Here is a 20,779-nt window from a genome sequence, read left to right on the forward strand (position 1 = left end):
ATGATTGTTTATGAAAAGAAGCAAATAAGCATAGAGAATTTTTAAGATGTCCTAAGGAATTGGGGCTGAACATAGCACACTTTGAATCATAGAGACAAAATGGCGAATTTTTGGACTAGGGTTGATCAAAAGCATACTTTCTGTATAATCAGATGGTTAGTAAACACTTTCTCATAGTAAAAATATAACATGACTTGTTAGTAAGAAGAATATAAATTGTCATTTCAAAATCATGGTTTTTTGGTTTATGTATCTCACACAGATTTATATTTGTCATTTGATAGTCTTTCTATCTGTTCAGTCTCATTAGAACTTGAGTATCAGGAGGTTTCAATATTTTAAAAGGATTTCTTTTTTTACTGTTACTGCTGGGAGATTAAAGGAGAAAAAAAAAAGTTAAATCTGCTTTAAAGGTACTGACATATGAATGTTGATGATGTCTACCCATAAAACCCTATCAACACTTTATTGGGACAGTTGAGTAATGTTTAACTGATGACATTAAGAACAGCTATAGAGAGAATAACTTGTGTCTTTTTTTTTTTTTTTTTTTTTAGATTTGTAGCCAAACCATGTGCCATAGCCCTCAACATTCAGGCCAATGGACCACAAATTGCTCAGCCAAATGCCATTCTGGAAAAGGTTTTTACTGCAATTACAAAGGTATGATTGTCCTTTTCTGGAATATGAATTGTCATGACCACTGTTCTCAATCTGAAATCATTCAGTTCCTTCTCTCTTGGGTTTGAGAACTAACATTTGACTAGCCTCGTGTGTGAAAGTGTCCTCTTGGAAAGCACACAGGCATTGTGACTAGACCAAAAAGCGTAGAAGCCAAATACGCGTGGGTGTGTTTGAGACCTGATTGTTCGCTCCCAAGGTGATGTGAGACGCTTGTCTGTGAAGCACAGTCTAGATTAGATGGTGATTGGTCTAATTCTGTGCCTCTTAATCTCACATGACATGAAACAGTATGTATGTGTAACAGTTGGATGGGACTTTGGGGAGAGCTGAGGAATATAATTAATGTATTGTGAGAAAAAGTGCCTGTTTGCTTATAGCATTGTCCATATGTTCTAGCAGTTGTGATACACAGGCAGGTGAACAAAAAAGGGAATAATGGAAGGAGAGAAGAGCTGCAATATGAAGACATGAGGAGCGAGGGTCAGGAGAGTTATAAAGTACAGATTCATTGTGAAGAAAACGGGAGAGGAGATGATCGCTCTGGTGAGAGTTAAAGTCCAAACCAGGAGTGGGAAGAGGAGGCAGGGAGAAGATAGAGGGAAAGATTGCCATCCACTGCCAGCTGGTATTTCCTTAAGAACAAAAAGGGGAGGAAGACAGAAGTCAGAAACCCTCAAGCTAAGGCCATAAAAAATTAAGCAAATCACAGCATCCAAAAAGCTGATTCTTACTCATATCTCTCTCTTGTCTTACTCTTTCGTGGACAAGAAAGAAGAAAAGGAGCCTAACAGTCTGTGAGAAGTATTGTGTGTTTGTATATGAAATGGTTCCTTTTCCCACTTTCATTTTTCTGGGAGAATTACTCAGGCTTCTAAGATGTGATTTGGCCATGTTAAGCAAATTTTATTCCGGTTTTGGTATTTGTATTGCTAACATTTTGTATTGCTTCTCTCTTGTCTTAAAACTATTAATTCAAATATTCAAATGTGTTTGTTTATTTTATGGTCTTCGTTTCTACCAGGATTCTCTAGGGTTTCCCCCTCGATTCTTTTAAAAATGGTATTTTTCCTGGAAAAGTGGAAGAAAGCACCTGGTGTTCTTAACATCTCTGCTAGGAAGAAGAGTAGAATAAATGGAATTTTAGGAAAGAGTAGAATAAATGGAATTTTAGTTTTGTGGGATGATTATATTTATTTTTATTTTTTATTTTTTTTTTGGGTTATAACATCTTTATTGGAGTATAATTGCTTTACAATGGTGTGTTAGTTTCTGCTTTATAACAAAGTCAGTCAGTTATACACATACATATGTTCCCATATCTCTTCCTTCTTGCGTCTCCCTCCCTCCCGCCCTCCCTATCCCACCCCTCTAGGTGGTCACAAAGCACCGAGCTGATCTCCCTGTGCTATGCGGCTGCTTCCCACTAGCTATCTATTTTACGTTTGGTAGTGTATATATGTCCATGCCACTCTCTTACTTTGTCCCAGCTTACCCTTCCCCCTCCCCATATCCTCAAGTCTATTCTCTAGTAGGTCTGTGTCTTTATTCCAGTCTTGCCCCTAGGTTCTTCATGACCATTTTTTTTTTCTTAGATTCCATATATATGTGTTAGCATACGGTATTTGTTTTTCTCATTCTGACTTACGTCACTCTGTATGACAGACTCTAGGTCCATCCACCTCACTACAAATAACTCAATTTTGTTTCTTTTTATGGCTGAGTAATATTCCATTGTATATATGTGCCACATCTTCTTTATCCATTCATCTGTTGATGGACACTTAGGTTGCTTCCATGTCTTGGCTATTGTAAATAGAGCTGCAATGAACATTTTGGTACATGACTCTTTATGAATTATGGTTTTCTCAGGGTATATGCCCAGTAGAGGGATTGCTGGGTCGTATGGTAGTTCTATTTTTAGTTTTTTAAGGAACCTCCATACTGTTCTCCATAGTGGCTGTATCAATTTACATTCCCACCAACAGTGCAAGAGGGTTCCCTTTTCTCCACACCCTCTCCAGCATTTATTGTTTGTAGATTTTTTGACGATGGCCATTCTGACCAGTGTGAGATGATATCTCATTGTAGTTTTTTTTTTTTTTTTTAAAGATTTATTGATTGATTGATTGATTGATCGATTGCTATGTTGGGTCTTCATTTCTGTGCTAGGGCTTTCTCTAGCTGCGGCAAGTGGGGGCCACTCTTCATCGCGGTGCACGGGCCTCTCACTATCGCGGCCTCTCTTGTTGCGGAGCACAGGCTCCAGACGCGCAGGCTCAGCAGTTGTGGTTCACGGGCCCAGTTGCTCCATGGCATGTGGGATCCTCCCAAACCAGGGCTCGAACCCGTGTCCCCTGCATTAGCAGGCAGATTCTCAACCACTGTGCCACCAGGGAAGCCCCCTCATTGTAGTTTTGACTTGCATTTCTCTAATGATTAATGATGTTGAACATCCTTTCATGTGTTTGTTGGCAGTCTGTATATCTTCTTTGGAGAAATGTCTATTTAGGTCTTCTGCCCATTTTTGGATTGGGTTGTTTGTTTTTTTGATATTAAGCTGCATGAGCTGCTTGTAAATTTTGGAGATTAATCCTTTGTCAGTTGCTTCATTTGCAAATATTTTCTCCCATTCTGAGGGTTGTCTTTTCGTCTTGTTTATGGTTTCCTTTGCTGTGCAAAAGCTTTTAAGTTTCACTAGGTCCCATTTGTTTATTTTTGGTTTTTTTCCATTTCTCTAGGAGGTGGGTCAAAAAGGGTCTTGCTGAGATTTATGTCATAGAGTGTTCAGCCTATGTTTTCCTCTAAGAGTTTGATAGTGTCTGGCCTTACATTTAGGTCTTTAATCCACTTTGAATTTATTTTTGTGTATGGTGTTAGGGAGTGTTCTAATTTCATACTTTTACATGTACCTGTTCAGTTTTCTCAGCACCACTTATTGAAGAGGGTGTCTTTTCTCCACTGTATATTCTTGCCTCCTTTATCAAAGATAAGGTGACCATATGTGTGTGGGTTTATCTCTGGGCTTTCTATTCTGTTCCATTGGTCTATATTTCTGTTTTTTTGCCAGTACCATACTGTCTTGATTACTGTCGCTTTGTAGTATAGTCTGAAGTCTGGGAGCCTGATTCCTTCAGCTCCGTTTTTCTTTCTTAAGATTGCTTTAGCTATTTGGGGTCCTTTGTGTTTCCATACAAATTGTGAAATTTTTTGTTCTAGTTCTGTGAAAAATGCCAGTGGTAGTTTGATAGGGATTGCATTGAATCTGTAGATTGCTTTGGGTAGTAGAGTCATTTTCACAATGTTGATTCTTCCAATCCAAGAACATGGTATATCTCTCCATCTATTTGTATTATCTTTAATTTCTTTCATCAGTGTCTTATAATTTTCTGCATACAGGTCTTTTGTCTCCTTAGGTAAGTTTATTCCTATACGTGGGATGATTTTAGATTGCCAGTTTCTAACCTTAAGGGGCTCATGTCCTATAGTGTTTAAAGGAAGAAAATGTTAAGAAGAAACTTGCATTTTTATTTAATATATCAATTTACTGCAGCAAACACCTTTTTCTGCTCTAAAAAAGCAGATGTGTAGGGAGTTACAAGGTTCATTTTTTTTAAAATGTGATGACAACATATTTGTATTTACCTTGTGAACTACTCTAAATGTATGAAAAATGAATTTTCTACCCAAATGTATACCTCTCTTTAGAAATCCTGCAGTGGACATTGTATTTCCCTTGCTTTATGTTTATTATGGTTACTGGGGAAATTTTCTCTATAAAGGTAATGAAAGGATTTTGCAGGCAGGTTGACTGCTCTGGAGGATATTTGCTTCTAGCTAATTTTAATGATCATATTCTCTTGGTTTCCAAGGTGATTCTTTTGGAAGTTTCTACACAATTAAAGCAGAAGCCTCAGGTTTTGAACATAAATGCAGCCAAAGTTGGAACTATTTTTCCTTGAATTCTTTGTAGTTCTCCAGTGTTAGTTGTGAGATGAAAAAGTAACAGATCAGTTGACCAGAATACAAGTAGCAGGATTTGGAGAGTTTGAACAGTGCTCGTCCTGCATTCTGGCCTTGACCGTGGTTCCAGGTCACCTTGGAGGAGGGCATGGTTATCATCTTTCAAGTGTGAAAACCCTTAAAATCTACTCCTTACAGGACTGGCTACATAATTTTTGGAGGCCAGTGCAGAACTAAAATGCAGGGCCCCTTGTTCAGAAAGCACAAAAAGGTGCCATTAAAGGCATAAAAATAGAAAGCTTTTTCCTTTCTTGCACAGTTTCTTTCTCTTGACCTGTCAAGATTTTTATTTTATTTGGTATTTAATGCCATGCCCCCTTAGGCATACTAAAGAGGCAAGGGCAGATCCTGACAGGTACCCAGGAACCCCACCCTGTGATTTAGTGCACACACAGCTGACTAGCTGCTGCTAATCGCCAGCAGCTAGTTGCCAGCTCCTGGGCTAACATGCCTGCCCTTCTCTGGCTGGGGGAGAAGTTGAGACAGGCCTCTCCCCTTTCCATGGGCCCACTGTCCCCACCCATGGTGGACAGGGGACCTCCCAGTGTATTGCAGTCTCTGCTCCAAGACACACTAGGTACCTGGATTGGGGTAAGCAAGAGGCTAGTCCCCACTGAGTCATCCACCAAATGCACTGGGACAGTGCCAGCCCAGGGTGCAGGTGGCATCCCTATACCCCACACTGAGACACCGTGGGGTGTGCATATCTAATCCCATCCCTTTCCGTGTTTGCACCCAGGGCAGCAGTAGTCACTAGGCAGGAGTGGGAAGGGGAAAGCTGGGGTCCCTGGGGAGCCGGGGACAGGGACGTAAGTTACCCAGACTCATATGGGGGCAGTGCCGGGAGTGTGTGTGAGCCAAGACTCTGGACCCCTGACACATGCTCCCCTATCCCAGTGGACTTCATAAGCAAAACACCATTCCCATAACAAAATTATCAAGAATTTCAAGATGGCACCCAGAGAACTTTAAACCCCACGTGTGAGCCCTTCTGAATCAGGATCCCTGTGTGAGTTCACTGGTCATGCGCCCTGACTGAGCAATTCTCATCTATGAAATTAGCTGATAAATTTGAACTCCTTCATATTCTCCAGCAGTCTTTCCTTTTGAGGTAACATCTACTTGTCTTTCTCACTCTTTTTTTTCCCTCTGTAAATCTAAAATTTTATAAATATTTCAGAGAACTTACCTCTATTGCAAAATAGTTGAAAGCACTGGTTTTTGAGTCGGACCTGAGCAGTATATTGCAGTGATCCCCAACCTTTTTGGCACCAGGGACCGGTTTCATGGAAGACTGGGAGTGGGGGGAATGGTTTTGGGATGATTCAAGCACATTACATTTATTGTGTACTTTATTTCTATTATTCTTACATTGTAATATATAATGAAATAATTATACAACTCATCATAATGCAGAATCAGCGGGAGCCCTGAGCTTGTTTTCACTTGCCACTCACTGATAGGGTTTTGATATGAGTCTGCAAGCAATTGATTTATTATGGTCTCTGTGCAGTCAGACCTCTCTGCTAATGATAATCTGTATTTGCAGCCGCTCCCCAGTGCTAGCATCACCGCCTCAGCGCCACCTCAGATCATCAGGCATTAGATTCTCATAAGGAGCGTGCAACCTAGATCCCTCACATGCGCAGTTCACGGTAGGGTTTGTGCTCCTATGAGAATCTAATGCTGCCGCTGATCTGACAGGAGGAGGAACTCAGGCGGTAATGCGAGTGACGGGGAGTGGCTGTAAATACAGATGAAGCTTCACTCGCGCCTGCCACTCACCTCCTGCTGTGCGGCCCAGTTCCTAACAGGCTGTGGACTGGTACTGGTCCATGGCCCAGGGGTTGCAGACACCTGGTATATTGGAACACGGGCTCTGCTGCTTCCTAGTGTTGTGACCTTGGGCTGTAAGTCGGTTAGTTAATGAGGGAGCATTTATTTGGGCCAGGTGTTCCCATTCTTTAATTTACATTAGGAGTGCCTGAGAGGTAAATGTAGATTGCTGCATCCTATTTCTAGAGATCCTGATTCAGTAGACTTGTGATGGCCCCAAGAACCGGCGATTATGAGTTGTCAGACTTACTCAAATGAATGGAATGATTGTTTCTCTTTAGAGTGTATATTTTTGAGTTCACGTTTCTTAATTGGCTATATCCAGAGTTATCTGAATGAGATAGATATAAATCAATGAATCAATCAGTTTATCTATTGATTTATATATCTATCTATCTTTTGGCACATATTATATCTATAATCCCAACAGCTTCATTTTCTAATCAATCAAATCAGTTCTTGAGCCATTAAGGGAAAAAAATATATGTCAGCTATGAAACTAGGTTTCATGATCTAGAGAATTATGAGATTATCACATCATAATCTGCATTTGGTATATTATACTGTATTTAAAAAATTATATGCAGATTTCCTATAATTTGTTTTTCCTCATTCTCCTCTTATGCCTATTTCTTTTTATTTTTCTTCTCCATCCTTGTATGGGTTATGTTTATTAAAATTAACCTAGGTATTTCTGGTATAAAAATGTCTATATAAGTCAGAAATGTTCACTTTTTCCCTTGGAAATCTTAAGAAATGAAAAAAACTATGGAGAAAAATTATAAAACGCAACAGTAAAAATATACGCACACAAAAAAAGAAGGAAAATCTCACAAACTTTATTTTTGGCAAACTAAGAGATATATATCTCTAGATTTCAAAATATATATAAAAGCTAAACAAAAACAGTTGAGGCTGGACAGAAGCCAAGTAGGAGGAAGTGATGAGCATGAAGTATGGATGGAGGGCCCTGTGGGGGTAGATTTCAGGAAAGCCAGCAAAAATGACACCTCCTAATGGTGAGACCAAAGCTGTATCACTGTTTGCAACACTAGGTACAGGAACTGGTGAGCAAGGCTGGCAGATGCTCTCCCAGACTCAGTTTAATTCAGGGAAGTGGAAGAAGTACACAGAAAACCTTGTGGATGGCACATTTTCCAGAGGCATTGTACCTCGGAGGCAGCTAAACTACAAAAGCACCCTCCTTGGAGCTGGTCGAGACAATCCAACTCACTCAATGATGGGTAATAAAGAAGAAACACACAGCATCAAAGACAAGAAAAAGAATTCGTAGCATCGCTTACTAACAGAAATAATCACTGGAAAAATGAGGCCACAGGGCAACTGAAAGTTGAGATCAAATAGTTTACCATAAATTTTAAAAAAAGCAATAACTCTGTAAGGAGGATCACAATAAAAGAAATACAAGACCTAAAGAAAAAAAACAGTTGGTCAACAGGAAGAGATGCAATGTGAGCTGGTTGGTTCAGGAAAAACGTACTAAAGCTATCACAGAAATGAAGACAAATTTGGAAAGAACACAGGAAACACTAGACACTGCAGAATTCTCAGTGGGGAACATGGGAGATAGAGATAATAAAGCTGAAATAAATGAAATGAAAAAGAGCTAAAAATAATTAGATATATAGACCAAGCAGAGCTAGCATCTGTATAATTGGAATCTCTTAAGGAAAAGCAAAGTAGAGTAAGTATTGAGAGAGATGTCAAGAAAAATTTCCTAAAATAAATGGAGATTTATATTAATATGTTAATAAAAATGTAGTAAAAGTTGACCCGAGAAGGTTTATGCCAAGACTTATATTATTAAAAATAGACTTGAAATATAAAGGAAATAATTCTTTGAGCAGCCAAGCAAAAAATTAAATCATTTATCTACGAAAATATCAGCATGGCTTTAGTCTTCTCTGTAGCAATATTCTATAGGACAACATTTCCAATATTTTCAAGGAAAATGGGAACTAAGAATTTTATATTTAGGTAAATTGTTTTTATAGTGTAAAGGCTAAAGACAAAAGGATTAGAACTTGCAAAAATTTGGAGGAATTGTTCCCCTGAGTCCTTTTTTAAAGAAACTATTATAATCATTAATTTTAGCTGACCAAGAGATTACTGGGAATGTTGGCAAGTTTTGAATACATTTAAACTGTAGAACTAAGATAGAAAGAAATGTGATGATTAGGATGACAGAACATAATGTAAGCATTATATGCTCTCACAATGTAGAAATGATACAGGTAACAATAACTGAGCAGGAAAAGGGAAGGAAGGTGGGAGGTAGAATAAATTCACTAATTGCATAAGCTCTAGTAGCCGGGAATCAAAGCTTATCAGTTTAAGCAGCCAAACTGAGTAATAGAAGTAGAAGCATATTTAATAGTACAAGAGTAAACTCTAAGAGAGATAAAATTATTGACTAATAGTAGGTGGGGAAGGAAGAAGAAATATGCTAGTTTTAAATATTGCTCATTTGGAATTTTTATTGACTGAAAACAAATAGAAGAGTATTATGATTGTATGGATAACCACTAGAATAAAAATTGCCCACAAAAAACAAAGGAAAATCAACCATATTTCGTTTGTTAAAATTAAAAAAAAATTAAATTATGAAATCAAAACATAATTAATGTGAGGTAAGTATAAACAAATTTATAAATTATATCAGTGCATGTAAATGGGTTTAACTCATCTAATAAAAAAATAATTCAGATTTGGGTCACATAGCTTATAAGAGACCCCCTTCAGATAAAGTAATTACAGATATTAAATATAAGAGTATGAGTAAAGGTATACAGGTAAATATAAATGATAAAGAAAGTAGACCAAAAGGATTAAGTGAAATGAAGAATTGGCTTTTTATTGCCAAAGGATACAATTCACAATGAAGATAAAATGGTTATGAATATATATGCATTGAATACCAGCATATCCATATACTTATAAAAAAGAATGAACGAAGAAATTATTTAATAGTAAGAAATTTTAATTTACCTCTCGGTCATGACAGGTCAAAGTATAAAACAGAATATATAAAATATAAAACAATATAGCAATTAATTCTAAGAAGCATAATTAATGAGGAAGATCTGACAGGTACATTTATTTTTTCTTAATTTAAAAATTTTTTAAAAAATAAATTCATTTTATTTATTTATTTTTGTCTGTGTTGCTGCACGCGGGCTTTATCTAGTTGCGGTGAGCGGGGCCTACTCTTCGTTGTGGTGCGCAGGCTTCTTATTGCGGTGGCTTCTCTTGTTGCAGAGCACGGGCTCTAGGCGCACGGGCTTCAGTAGTTGAGGCACGTGGGCTCAGTAGTTGTGGCTTGTGGGCTCTAGAGCGCAGGCTCAGTGTGGTGCGCGGGCTTAGTTGCTCCGCGGCATGTGAGATCTTCCCGGACCAGGGCTCCAACCCGTGTCCCCTGCATTGGCAGGCGGATTCTTAACGACTGCACCACCAGGGAAGCTCCTGACAGGTACATTTAGAACCCTGTATTCTGAATATAGAGACTATACTTTCTTTTCAAGTGCCTGTTAAATATTTTTGAAAATTGACCTTTTATTATATAAAAAATGGTAATACATTTTAAAAATAGGCACAGTTTACTAATATGAGAAATCAGAAAACAGAAAGACTCTTGCTTTCTTAATCAACTTTTGTGTAAAAATAAAATTTCAGGATATTTAGAAAACAGTGATGAAAGCACTACTGTGCTATGGTACTATGCCAAGGTAGTGCTCAGATGAAAACTTATATATATAAGTTTAACCACTTATATAAATATATATATATTTAACCACTTACTTAAACATTGGAAAAACGACAACAAAATAAATGAAGGCAAACAGAAGGAAGAAATTAATAAAGATAAACATAGAAATTGAGTTAGTAAAACTGTAGTATTGAAAATTAATCCAGAGGTAACTGTTTACTTTTTTTTTTTAACAGAAAGTCAACTAGCCCAATCAAGAAAAAAACAAAGCACAAGTTAAGAACATAGCAATTAACAACATAATCAACAATCACATAAATTGAGGAAAATAAAAAGGATATATTACTATTAACATGGCAAATAAAATATAAACACTTAAATAAGATGAAAATTATTCTAGGAAAATATAATTTACCAACTACATATGTGTGTTATCACAAGAAAATTCTAACACTCTTAAAGAGCAGATAATCCCAATGCTATTTTAAACTATAACGAAGTACAGAAAATTAAGGAAATCATCCAGATTCTAATTTTATGTAATCTCAAAGTCTAATAAGTATCTCACTAAAAAATAAGACTAGAGACCAATTGTGATTATTAATATTGATGAGAAGTCCCAAATAAAAAAATCACAAACTGAACTTTGCAGCATATTAAAAGAATTATTCATCATCACCAAGTACGACTTATTCTAGGAATGCAAGGCCTTCCCTGTATTCAGTATTAAAAAAATCTATTTTTGTAATTTGTCATGTTAATTGACATAAAGAAAAAAAGTAGATGATCACCTCCGTGGATTCTGAAATCTAACATCATTTTGATTAAAATAAAACAATCTAACTAGGGATAGGTGGTTTCATTTACATGATAAATACACTTGTATATCAGCTCCAAATCTGGCCTCTTAATGAGAAAAACATTGTGATATTCCTACTAAAGTCTGGAACAGATAGGGATGCTTATAAACACTGTTATACATTGTGCTAAGTTTTACATTTCATTAGCAAATAGATAAAAGAAGGAAAATAAAGGCATAAAAATTAGAAAGGAGGAGGTAAAGCTATTGCTATGTGACAATTTATTCATGCATTCAAGAGGTATTTATTAAGTCCCAACTATATTCTAGGTACTGGTGAAAAAAGATACAAAAAGTTTCCTTTGTTTATAGAGCTTACATTCTAGTAATATCCTATTACATGACTGTATACCTGGAAAATTAAGGGAATCAAGTGAAAAACTACCATAAACATTACAAAATGTTAGCACAAAATTAGTTACCATACACACACACATGCACACACACAATAAGCAGTTAGAAGATACAAGAAAATTTCTTAATTATAATAGAAACCAAAAAAGATGATATCCCTAGGAATCAATGTAATAAGGATGTGCAAGGTATGTGAGGAAAATTTTCAAACATTGTGAAGGACACAAAAGACAAATTCAGTTAAAGATATCAAGTCACCCTATGCTAGTATAAGAACGTGGTATAATCTCATTATAAATACCAACAGGTTTTCTTGTTTTCCTGTTTATTTTGAAACTAGACAAGCTAATTCTAAAGTTCATATAGAAAAATAAATAAGGATTTCTGAGTAACCTGACCATATGTACTGGCACGTGAGTAATAGGACGGTGGGAGAATAGATTTGATTTCTCATGGAGAAAACATGAATGATGGTACTGGCCTGTCTGGGTAGCCATTTGGAAAGAATTAAAATTAGATTCATACCTCCCACTGTATACCAGGATATATTCCAAATGTACTAAAGATTGAATGTAAGAATCAAAACTGTAAATGTATTAGAATCAAAGCTGTAAATGTAGGAGAATTTCTTGGATTTTCAGAGTAGGGAATGCTTTTCTACTTATGACCCCAAATATAGAAGCTATAACAGAAAAAATTGATAAATTCAAACATGATTTTAAAAACTTCTGCAAGTAAAAAACACAAGCAAAATGCACCATAAGCTAATTCTAAAACTCAAGTGACACATTAGTACATACTATGCAGTTTATGGTACAGATATAGGTTTGATCACTCTAATAACTGAAGAACTTCTACAAATCAATAAACAAATTACTTGCAGATCAAGAAAAATATGGGCAGTAGATATGAAAAGACTGTTCTAAAGAGGAAATACAGATGGTTTTAAAACACAAGAAAATATCCTTCTTTCATAAAAAGAGGAAATCAAATTAAAGATATACTGAGATACTACTTTTTATATATCAGGCTAGAAAAAAATGGAAAAATCCAATAACATACTCTGTTGATGAGGCTTTGGGAAATGGGTCCTCTTGCTTATGAGAGTATGAATTGGTAAAATTATTGGTGACAGTAATTTTTCAATAGCTAAAAAAATTGCAAATGCATGGACCCTTTCATCTCCAACGTTCACTTACAGGAATTTATCTCTCTATATATGTGTATAAAATAACCCATGACAAGGTTATTTATTGCAGCATTGTTTATAGTAGTAGAAGTTCAGAAGCTACCTAAGTGCGCATTAATAGTGGAGTGGATAAGTAAATTATGGCATGTCCTTACGGTTCTACAAAAGAAGGAGGGCGTTCCCAATATTTTGATGTGGAAATGTTCCAAGATACATTGTAAAGTGAAAAACCCAAAGTCCAGAATAATAGAACCATTGGTGTGAAGGTGGTGGTGGGGAGACATAGAATGCATATTCCGATTTGTTTATAGTTGGTAAGATAACTTTGGAAAGAAATTCATTGAATAGCCTGTTACCTGGTAGGAAGGGGAGAGTAGGAACTGAGAGAACAGGAACAAAATGGAAGGTGAAATTGGGGATAATTTTTATTTTGTGAACCATGTGAACGCTTTACCTATTGAATAGACTTAGAAAATGAATGAAAATTAAAAATGAATTCCTTTAAGAAAATGGTATAGCCAAGGTATATTGTAGGCTGTGCATTTTCTCTCTCCCATATTTTCTAATTGAGAGACACGGAAGGAGAGTGTAGACGGTGTCCTGACTTCTAAGAAAAACACCTCAAAGTACACGCCGCGCTGAAAGTTCGCAAATAACTTTTACAGACACAAGCTCAGCACATTTTATAACCTCGGTCATAACATTAAGGCCATTTGCTGTGTTTCCTGTGTGTCTGACACTGAATTTCTTGAGAGGCTTTAGAAAGGAGTCACATGTACATTCCGCCCTTATAACTTGACAGCTGGTTGGCCTGCCTTCCCTACCCCATTTTTGGTTCTATCCTCTGATTATTAACATCTCCTTAATTGTAAAGCAAAGGTAGAATAAATAAAGGAGTAGAACTAACTCCGTTTAGTTTTGTTGTACGGCAGGTTGCCCTCACGTAATTGTTGGCAGGATGCTCTCTAAGACACCGAAGAGAGAGGAGGGACAGAACTAACATGTACTGAGATTTGCATACATTTTTACATTCCACCGTTTAGGTGGATAAATAACCTTCTTTTGAACAGGTAAGGAAACTGAGGCTCAGAGAGTTCATTGGAACAAGGAGTTGAACCTACATCTGTCATCTCCTAATGTTATAGAAATGAGAGCAAGAAGCAGAGTAATGTCATCATATGGCAAGCATAAATATTGATAGCTTCTCTTTCTACTTTACCAAGTTTGCATCTTCAAGTAATGCGTAGTCATTGTAAAAAGTATGATGGAGTTCTGGTCAAAAGGATGACCAAGAAAGGAATAGAAGAGGGATGTGTGAAGAACCAAGGAGAGGGGAGACTGAAGAGAAAACATGTTTTGTAAGTGGAATTGGTACCTTAGTCTAAGGTGAGGTATTTGGGGATTATTCCATGCTTTTTTTCTGTCCTGCATTATCCTGATATGTGATAATGGGTATAGCATTTTTTCATTAGAAAGTGAAATATTTGAATGATGTCTTCTTGCAAATTCACCTTCACCTAACTCCTTTCCTTGAAGGCTGGTGGAGCTAACTCGGCCAGCTGGCTGTTCCATCGAACCTTTGTTGCTGTAAGAAGTACCAGCATTAGAGTGAGAGTCATATTTTTCAGTGTTGTTTCATAATGAGTAACTTCTCTTGTCCTAAGTGGTTGTTTACATTCATGCTGCTGATGGAAGTCCTGGGTCCTCAGTGGTCAATATAGAAATCTCAGTAGCAGATAGAAAATACAGGAAAAACAAATATCTCCAATATAGACAAGGGCAGATGTGTTCATGGTGAAGATGAAAATGATTTTCCTGGTACCTTGTTTCATAGCATCCTGATGAAAAGAGATTGGAGGGCCTCTCCAAGCAGCTGGACTGGGACGTTCGCAGCATTCAACGCTGGTTCCGACAAAGACGCAACCAGGAGAAGCCAAGCACACTGAAGAGGTTCTGTGAGAGCATGTGAGTTGCTGTTTTTCTTTGTGAAAGAAAAACCTGCCTAACTTACTCATACCATCCCTGAGGTGAAAAATAACAGCTCAGTGCAGGCTCCAGCAGCCCCCCCAAAAGCATGCCATCTGGTGGAAGAAAGTAGTCCATGAAAAACTGGGGGGGTAGTAGTTTGTTGGAATCTGTGATTTCCACTTTGGATGCAGTAAATGAGGTTTGCTTCCTAATGGAGTTTCAACACAGCAGGCCGATTACAGGGGCCTACAGTGGTATTTTCAATCAGCCACCTTTAAAATATGGCACGAAATGCCATTACTTTTATAGTTTGCATTTTAATAGAGGGGGCTTAGTCAAGATGTTCTTTCCACTGATGAAAGCTGAGATACTAGGATATATTATTGGAGGGTCATGATGATGGCCTGTCTTCCTGGAGTTTTAAGAAATGGCTGTATTATATTCCTGGGTGAGTTTAATGAAGCATTGCTTGAAGTGGGGGATGGAATGAAAGTCTTCCATTTCTGAAATGTGAACTTTATGGTGTGTAAATTATAAGTCAATAAAGCTGTTATAAATAATAAAAGACCCACAGAGAACTCTTCGAGCACAGCGATATTTTGAAATAGTGACACTCAATACATATATCTATAGGAAAGTTAGAGAAAGAAATATTGAAGCATCGAGCGCATCCCCAACAAAGGGAAGATTCTGCTTTGAGACTTGTTTCTCCATTTGGTCTTCATCCTTTGAGATATGACTGTGCCTTTGTCTAATGGTTCTTTCCTTTGGGAGCTTTTCCCTGACACCTGGTCACTTAAACAACAATGCTGTCAGTGTAGCTCTTTCCATTTGGGGTTAAAGTTGCATTTTCAGGTTTAGCTTTCAATTATTCTGAAAAAGTATTTTAGCAATTGCAATCTAAAGCCTAGAGGGGAACCTAATTTTATGGGAGAAACGAATGAGAGGCAGAATAATATCATAAATCCTAGGGTTGGATAAATATGGGGAGCATAAACAGGGTCTTCAGGAGGTCAGAATATTTATAAAGGCTGGAAAAACAACCTAGCAGATAGAATCTGCAAAAGCCCTTCCTATAATGAACTTAGTGGCAGTTAATGGAAGAAGGACTTACGCATCTGGGTTCCTGATCAAAAGCCGGAATTGTTTCCTGGCCTGGTTGTGCCACATATGCAAAGGGCCTGGGCTCCAACGCCGAGCTGCAGGTCTGAGCAGACGAAGTAGCAACTAAGCACATGCCCGTGTGCTGAAACTCATGTGCCATCTTCCCCTCCTCCAACTAACTTCTTTGGTAACTCAGTGCTCTCCCTTTGCATACTGTACTGAGTTGACACCAGTTTCTAGGCCAGTATGCATAGGAGTCGGTCACCTGGATCTTGTTAAAATGCAGATTCTGATTCAGTTGGTCTGGTATGGCAGCTGAAATTGCATTTTTAACAAGTTCCCAGGTGATGCCACTGGTCCATTGACCACACTTTGAATAGTAGGGCTTGACACTGTACTGGTGTCTGTGTCTTCTCCCTGAATTCAGCTGGTCTTTATCTGCATACCACAATCACCAGGATGGTCATAGTTAATTAATACTTAGTTAAAACTTTCTAAATGATAGCTGGAGGCATGGTAATGTGAAGGCACAGTGCGGGTGGACGGTGTGTAAAGTATCGATTATGACTTTTTCCCTCAAGAAGCTTTGTATGAGATGTGACAATATCTGCATATGTGTAGATATTTTAGTTTTAAAAATCCATGATAGATTTAAAAAACTAAACATATATGTGTGCTGTATGGTTGGTATGGACAGGCAATAGAGATTAAAGGAAGAAGATCAGGTGTGCATTAGGGCACACGGCAGGGTTCCTGGGACTAGCACTTGAGTCCATACCGGTGACCTTGACCTCTCTGTTTCAGAAGACTATGTTGATGAACTTTGTTTTTTTTGTTAATAAATTTATTTATTTATTTATTTATTTATTTTTGGCTGAGTTGCGTCTTTGTTGCTGGGTGTGGGCTTTCTCTAGTTGGGGCGAGCGGGGGCTACTCTTTGTTGCGGTGGACGGGCTTCTCACTGCCGTGGCTTCTCTTGTTGTGGAACACGGGCTCTAGGCACACGGGCTTCCATAGTTGTGGCACACAGGCTCAGTAGTTGTGGCTCATGGGCTTTAGAGCGCAGGCTCAGTAGTTTTGGTGCACGGGCTTGGTTCCTCTGTGGCCTGTGGGATCTTCCCGGACCAGGGCTCGAACCCGTGTCCCCTGCATTGGCAGGCGGATTCTTAACCACTGCGCCACCAGGAAAGCCCCATGAACTTGGTTTTGAAACTCTTTTCCTCCTTGGCTTCTGAGTTGCCACTAGGTTTTACTCTTGCCTTTCCGAGGGCCTTTGTTTTCATTGTTTATTCTACATTTTCCCTGGGTCTTCAATGGGCTACCTCTCCAGGTTAACCCTTTGTTTCCCTCATCCTATCTGCTACCCTCTCTGTAGAAGTTCTCTCCTCTCACCAACTACTTCCAAAGCCATGGGTCCAGTGCAGAGGTTTCTTTTGAGCCATCGTTCTGCTGTCTCCCACAGGCAACTCTGATTTGCTTCTACTCCTGACTTCCCTTTTTTCTCTTATTTTCATGCCTCTATTCTGTTACAGCTGGAAACTCAACCCAATTAGCCACTGACTTCCATTAGTTCTTTGTAAAGCCAACTGCTATGGCCCTGATCCTAATTGCTCTCCCAGGTCTCTTCTTTATCTCATACTCATAGATATTTTATTTGCTACAAAAAAAATAATTTTCCTAAAATACTGCTGTCTCCATGATCTGTTACTTTAAAACGTAATGATTGGGGCTTCCCTGGTGGCGCAGTGGTTAAGAATCCGCCTGCCAATGCAGGGGACACAGGTTTGTTCCCTGGTCCGGGAAGATCCACATGCCGCGGAGCAACTAAGCCCACAACTAGTGCACCACAACTATTGAGCCTGCGCTCTAGAGCCCATGAGCCACAACTACTGAGCCTGTGTGCCACAACTACTGAAGCCCGTGCTCCTAGAGCCTGTGCTCCTCAATAAGAGAAGCCACCACAGGGAGAAGCCAGCACACCTCAATGAAGAGTAGCCCCTGCTCGACGCAACTAGAGAAAGCCCACGTGCAGCAACGAAGACCCAACACAGCCAAAAATAAATAAAAAAAAAAAAAGATTTTTCTACAACCCTGAGATAAATATTAGGCTCCTTAGTCTGAAAGCTAGAACCTGGCTTCCATCTATTTGGTATCAGTCACCCAAATGACCCCCTTCCTTCCAGAGGGCTGTATTTTCACTGTCCATACTTTTCTCATTCCTGCCCTGGTTTGTGCTGTGTTCCTGGCATGGAACACCTGCATTCCTCTGCCCCAACTATTTATCCCCTGCCCATTCTTCAAACTGCAGGCCTTCTCAGTAATGTGCCATGACAGTTGGGTCTGGAGTAAGCAGTAGTTCTTCTGAATTCTCAAGAGTTTTTATTGTAAGTACTAGTCATTTAATACTGAATCAACATGCTTTCTTTATGTGATCATTTAGCTTTTCTTAGCTTGTCTGTATATTTTCACCCTACTTGTTTCACACGTACTCCTTGAGGACACAAGAACCGCATCTTGTTTTTCTTACATTCTTCTCAGCCTTTACCACAGCATATAGACTCTGCTGAGTAAGTATTTGTTAAGTGACTGTACGTTACGAAGGCATTGTTTTGGAATGGTCTGCTGATCTAAGTTGGCATCCTGCCTCCCAAAATGAAGAGTGCCTAATATAGACACCGTTTGGCCTAAAATTTGGAAATTTCCCAAATCTGGGAAAATGACCGAAGAGTGGGACGATTTCAATGGCAAGAATTTAGAGGAAAGATTGGGGTGGCAAAGGAGAACATTTAGACAACACCCTGAGGAATTAAGCAGAATTATATTGGTCCATGTGTACTCATGTGTATGTCATAGTTATTTGCTTGTCAGTATAAAAAACGATCTGGAAAAGTTGTTTTTAACCAGGGATGCCCTTTACAACCACCTGGTGTGCTTTTCAAAATACACATGCCTAAGCTCCACCCCAAGGGTGTCTGATTCAGCGTGGTGACCCAGGTGGGGTCTGGACATGTCTACCTTGGAAGGAATACCCTGAGTACATATGATAACACATGCCTGGTTAAGAAGCACTAATCTGTCCTAAGGAACACATGACATGTCTTGCATGTTTAATGCAAAACAAGAATATGATATTAGTTACTTTTAAGAAATTCTGGCATTGTATGTGCATTTTTGTAGAATGGTTACTGGACTTACAATTGCATACTTTAATCAGGTTTCTGTAAAATTTAAATAAACCGATTCCAAAAAAAAAAAAAAAGAACCACTAATCTCTGAAAGGAGATGACTGCTGTTCAGAAGTACTAAAAATCAAATTAGAAGGCAGGACAGCACAAATCTGGGGCTTGTAGATCTAGGGCCCAAATGAAAAGATGCTATAGTTTTTCTGTTACATAAGTTACTATTTTAGAAACTATAGAATCCCTTCAGGGGAATCGTAGTTCGTCTTTTGGCAGTATAGAACAGCACCAGTAGGCATGCCAAACAGTGCTGGTAGCCATCTGCTGGCGTGTCCAATTTTTGGCACACCCATTTAATACAGATGGACCGAGTAGAAATTGTTCAGCAAGCAGTGTGTTGAAACATGGATGTGATTTTTTTTTTTTCCTTCATGCTTGATGTCAGTCATCAACAGCTGTGTTAGTTTTGATGAATGTTTCTTCCAGAAGCATTTAAATCCTTATTGGCAACTGAAATAGAGATTTTCAAGAGGGAGTGAAGGATTTGTAAAAATGAGATAGCATGTGAGACATTTTAGGAGAAACTGGTTCTAAGTGGGAGCCATTTAGCTGGGGGATCACAGTTTGAGGCTACTGAAGCTTTGCTTTCCTCCTCCAACAATTGCATCAAGATAATATAAAAATAAATAATATTTTCAATAAAAAATAAAGTTTTCAGAATAAGTGACTTCTCTCTCATTGAGAGCACCCGTGCTCATCATTTTTGAATATTGTGCAGTACATTTAATAGCACGCATCAGGAGTACACATTATATATGGCTTTCATTTGATCAGTCTCCAATTGACCGGACGGATAAATCTCTCATATGCTAACCTGAAAGTATAGGGCAAGGAGTATTCACACTCCACAGATTGGTACTACAGTTGACCTCTGAACAGCAGTGGGGGTCAGGGGCCGACCCTCCAAGCAGTCGAAAATCCTTGTGTGATTTTCCATTTCATCCTCCATATCTGTGGTTCTTCTGCATCCATGGTTCTGCATTTGCAGATACACCCGACCTTGGATAGGGTAGTACTTTAGTGTTTGCTGTTGAAAAAATATCTGCATATAAGTGGACCTGCGCAGTTCAAACCCATGTCGTTCAAGGGTCAACTGTAATTTATTTGGGTTGCAGTTTGCTCCGTGTGGAGTCTTGTTGTAAGATGAGGGCCCAAGATTGTCTTTTCTTTAGGAATTCCATTTTAGAGTTGATGCTGATTAAAACTACCCCAAATGCTGCCATAGTTGGTTGCTTCTGTTCAGTGGTAGCAGATTGACTGAAATCTGGGACCCTTTTGGAATTGTGACTTTATTTCTGCAAAGGAGCCCCTCTGTGATCTTCTTAATTTGTGATTCCACTGAAGTAAGGATAACTCAGCAAAGAGGAAAGAGTGGCTTAACCAGTTACCCTCATGCCACCATCTCAGTCACTATTTTTATTTGGTAACTGTTTTACTTGGACAAGTCAGCAATGCTGTCTTGTGACCTCAGTAAGAAAGTGGAGCCTAATAATTGATGGGGGTGGGGAGAGGGAATAGGGCTGTTTAGGTCTTTGATCTCAGGAAATTGTGTGGTGAATATATTCAACAAGTTTTTATAACCCAGCCACCTGTTTGCAAAAAAAACCCAACTGAATTATTATAAACTGTTTTAGAATCTTCCATGTATTCTACAGTCTGATGATGGGTGAAATTTTGCCAAAGAGAAAATTCAGCTTTGATTATTTTTTCCATCAGACATGATTTACAAAGTTTACCACCAAAGTTCTCCTGAAGATCAATGTAGTTTTTGAAGGGGAGAATAAGAAAGTATTATCTTA

At 38.4% G+C, this 20,779-nt stretch overlaps 1 protein-coding gene across 3 annotated transcripts in view; it reads left to right on the forward strand.

Moving 5' to 3' along the window:
• CERS6 (ceramide synthase 6) overlaps window positions 1-20,779 on the forward strand; it is a 318,670-nt gene that overhangs the window by 87,201 nt on the left and 210,690 nt on the right. For all 3 annotated transcript variants that reach the window (XM_036858219.1, XM_036858217.1, XM_036858218.1), the window contains exons 2-3: window positions 558-663; window positions 14,504-14,634. In XM_036858219.1, coding sequence (XP_036714114.1) covers window positions 558-663; window positions 14,504-14,634 — 237 coding nt within the window. The remainder of the gene's footprint in view (window positions 1-557; window positions 664-14,503; window positions 14,635-20,779) is intronic.

The sequence above is a fragment of the Balaenoptera musculus genome, chromosome 7, assembly GCF_009873245.2.
Source record: "Balaenoptera musculus isolate JJ_BM4_2016_0621 chromosome 7, mBalMus1.pri.v3, whole genome shotgun sequence".
NCBI lineage: Eukaryota > Metazoa > Chordata > Mammalia > Artiodactyla > Balaenopteridae > Balaenoptera > Balaenoptera musculus.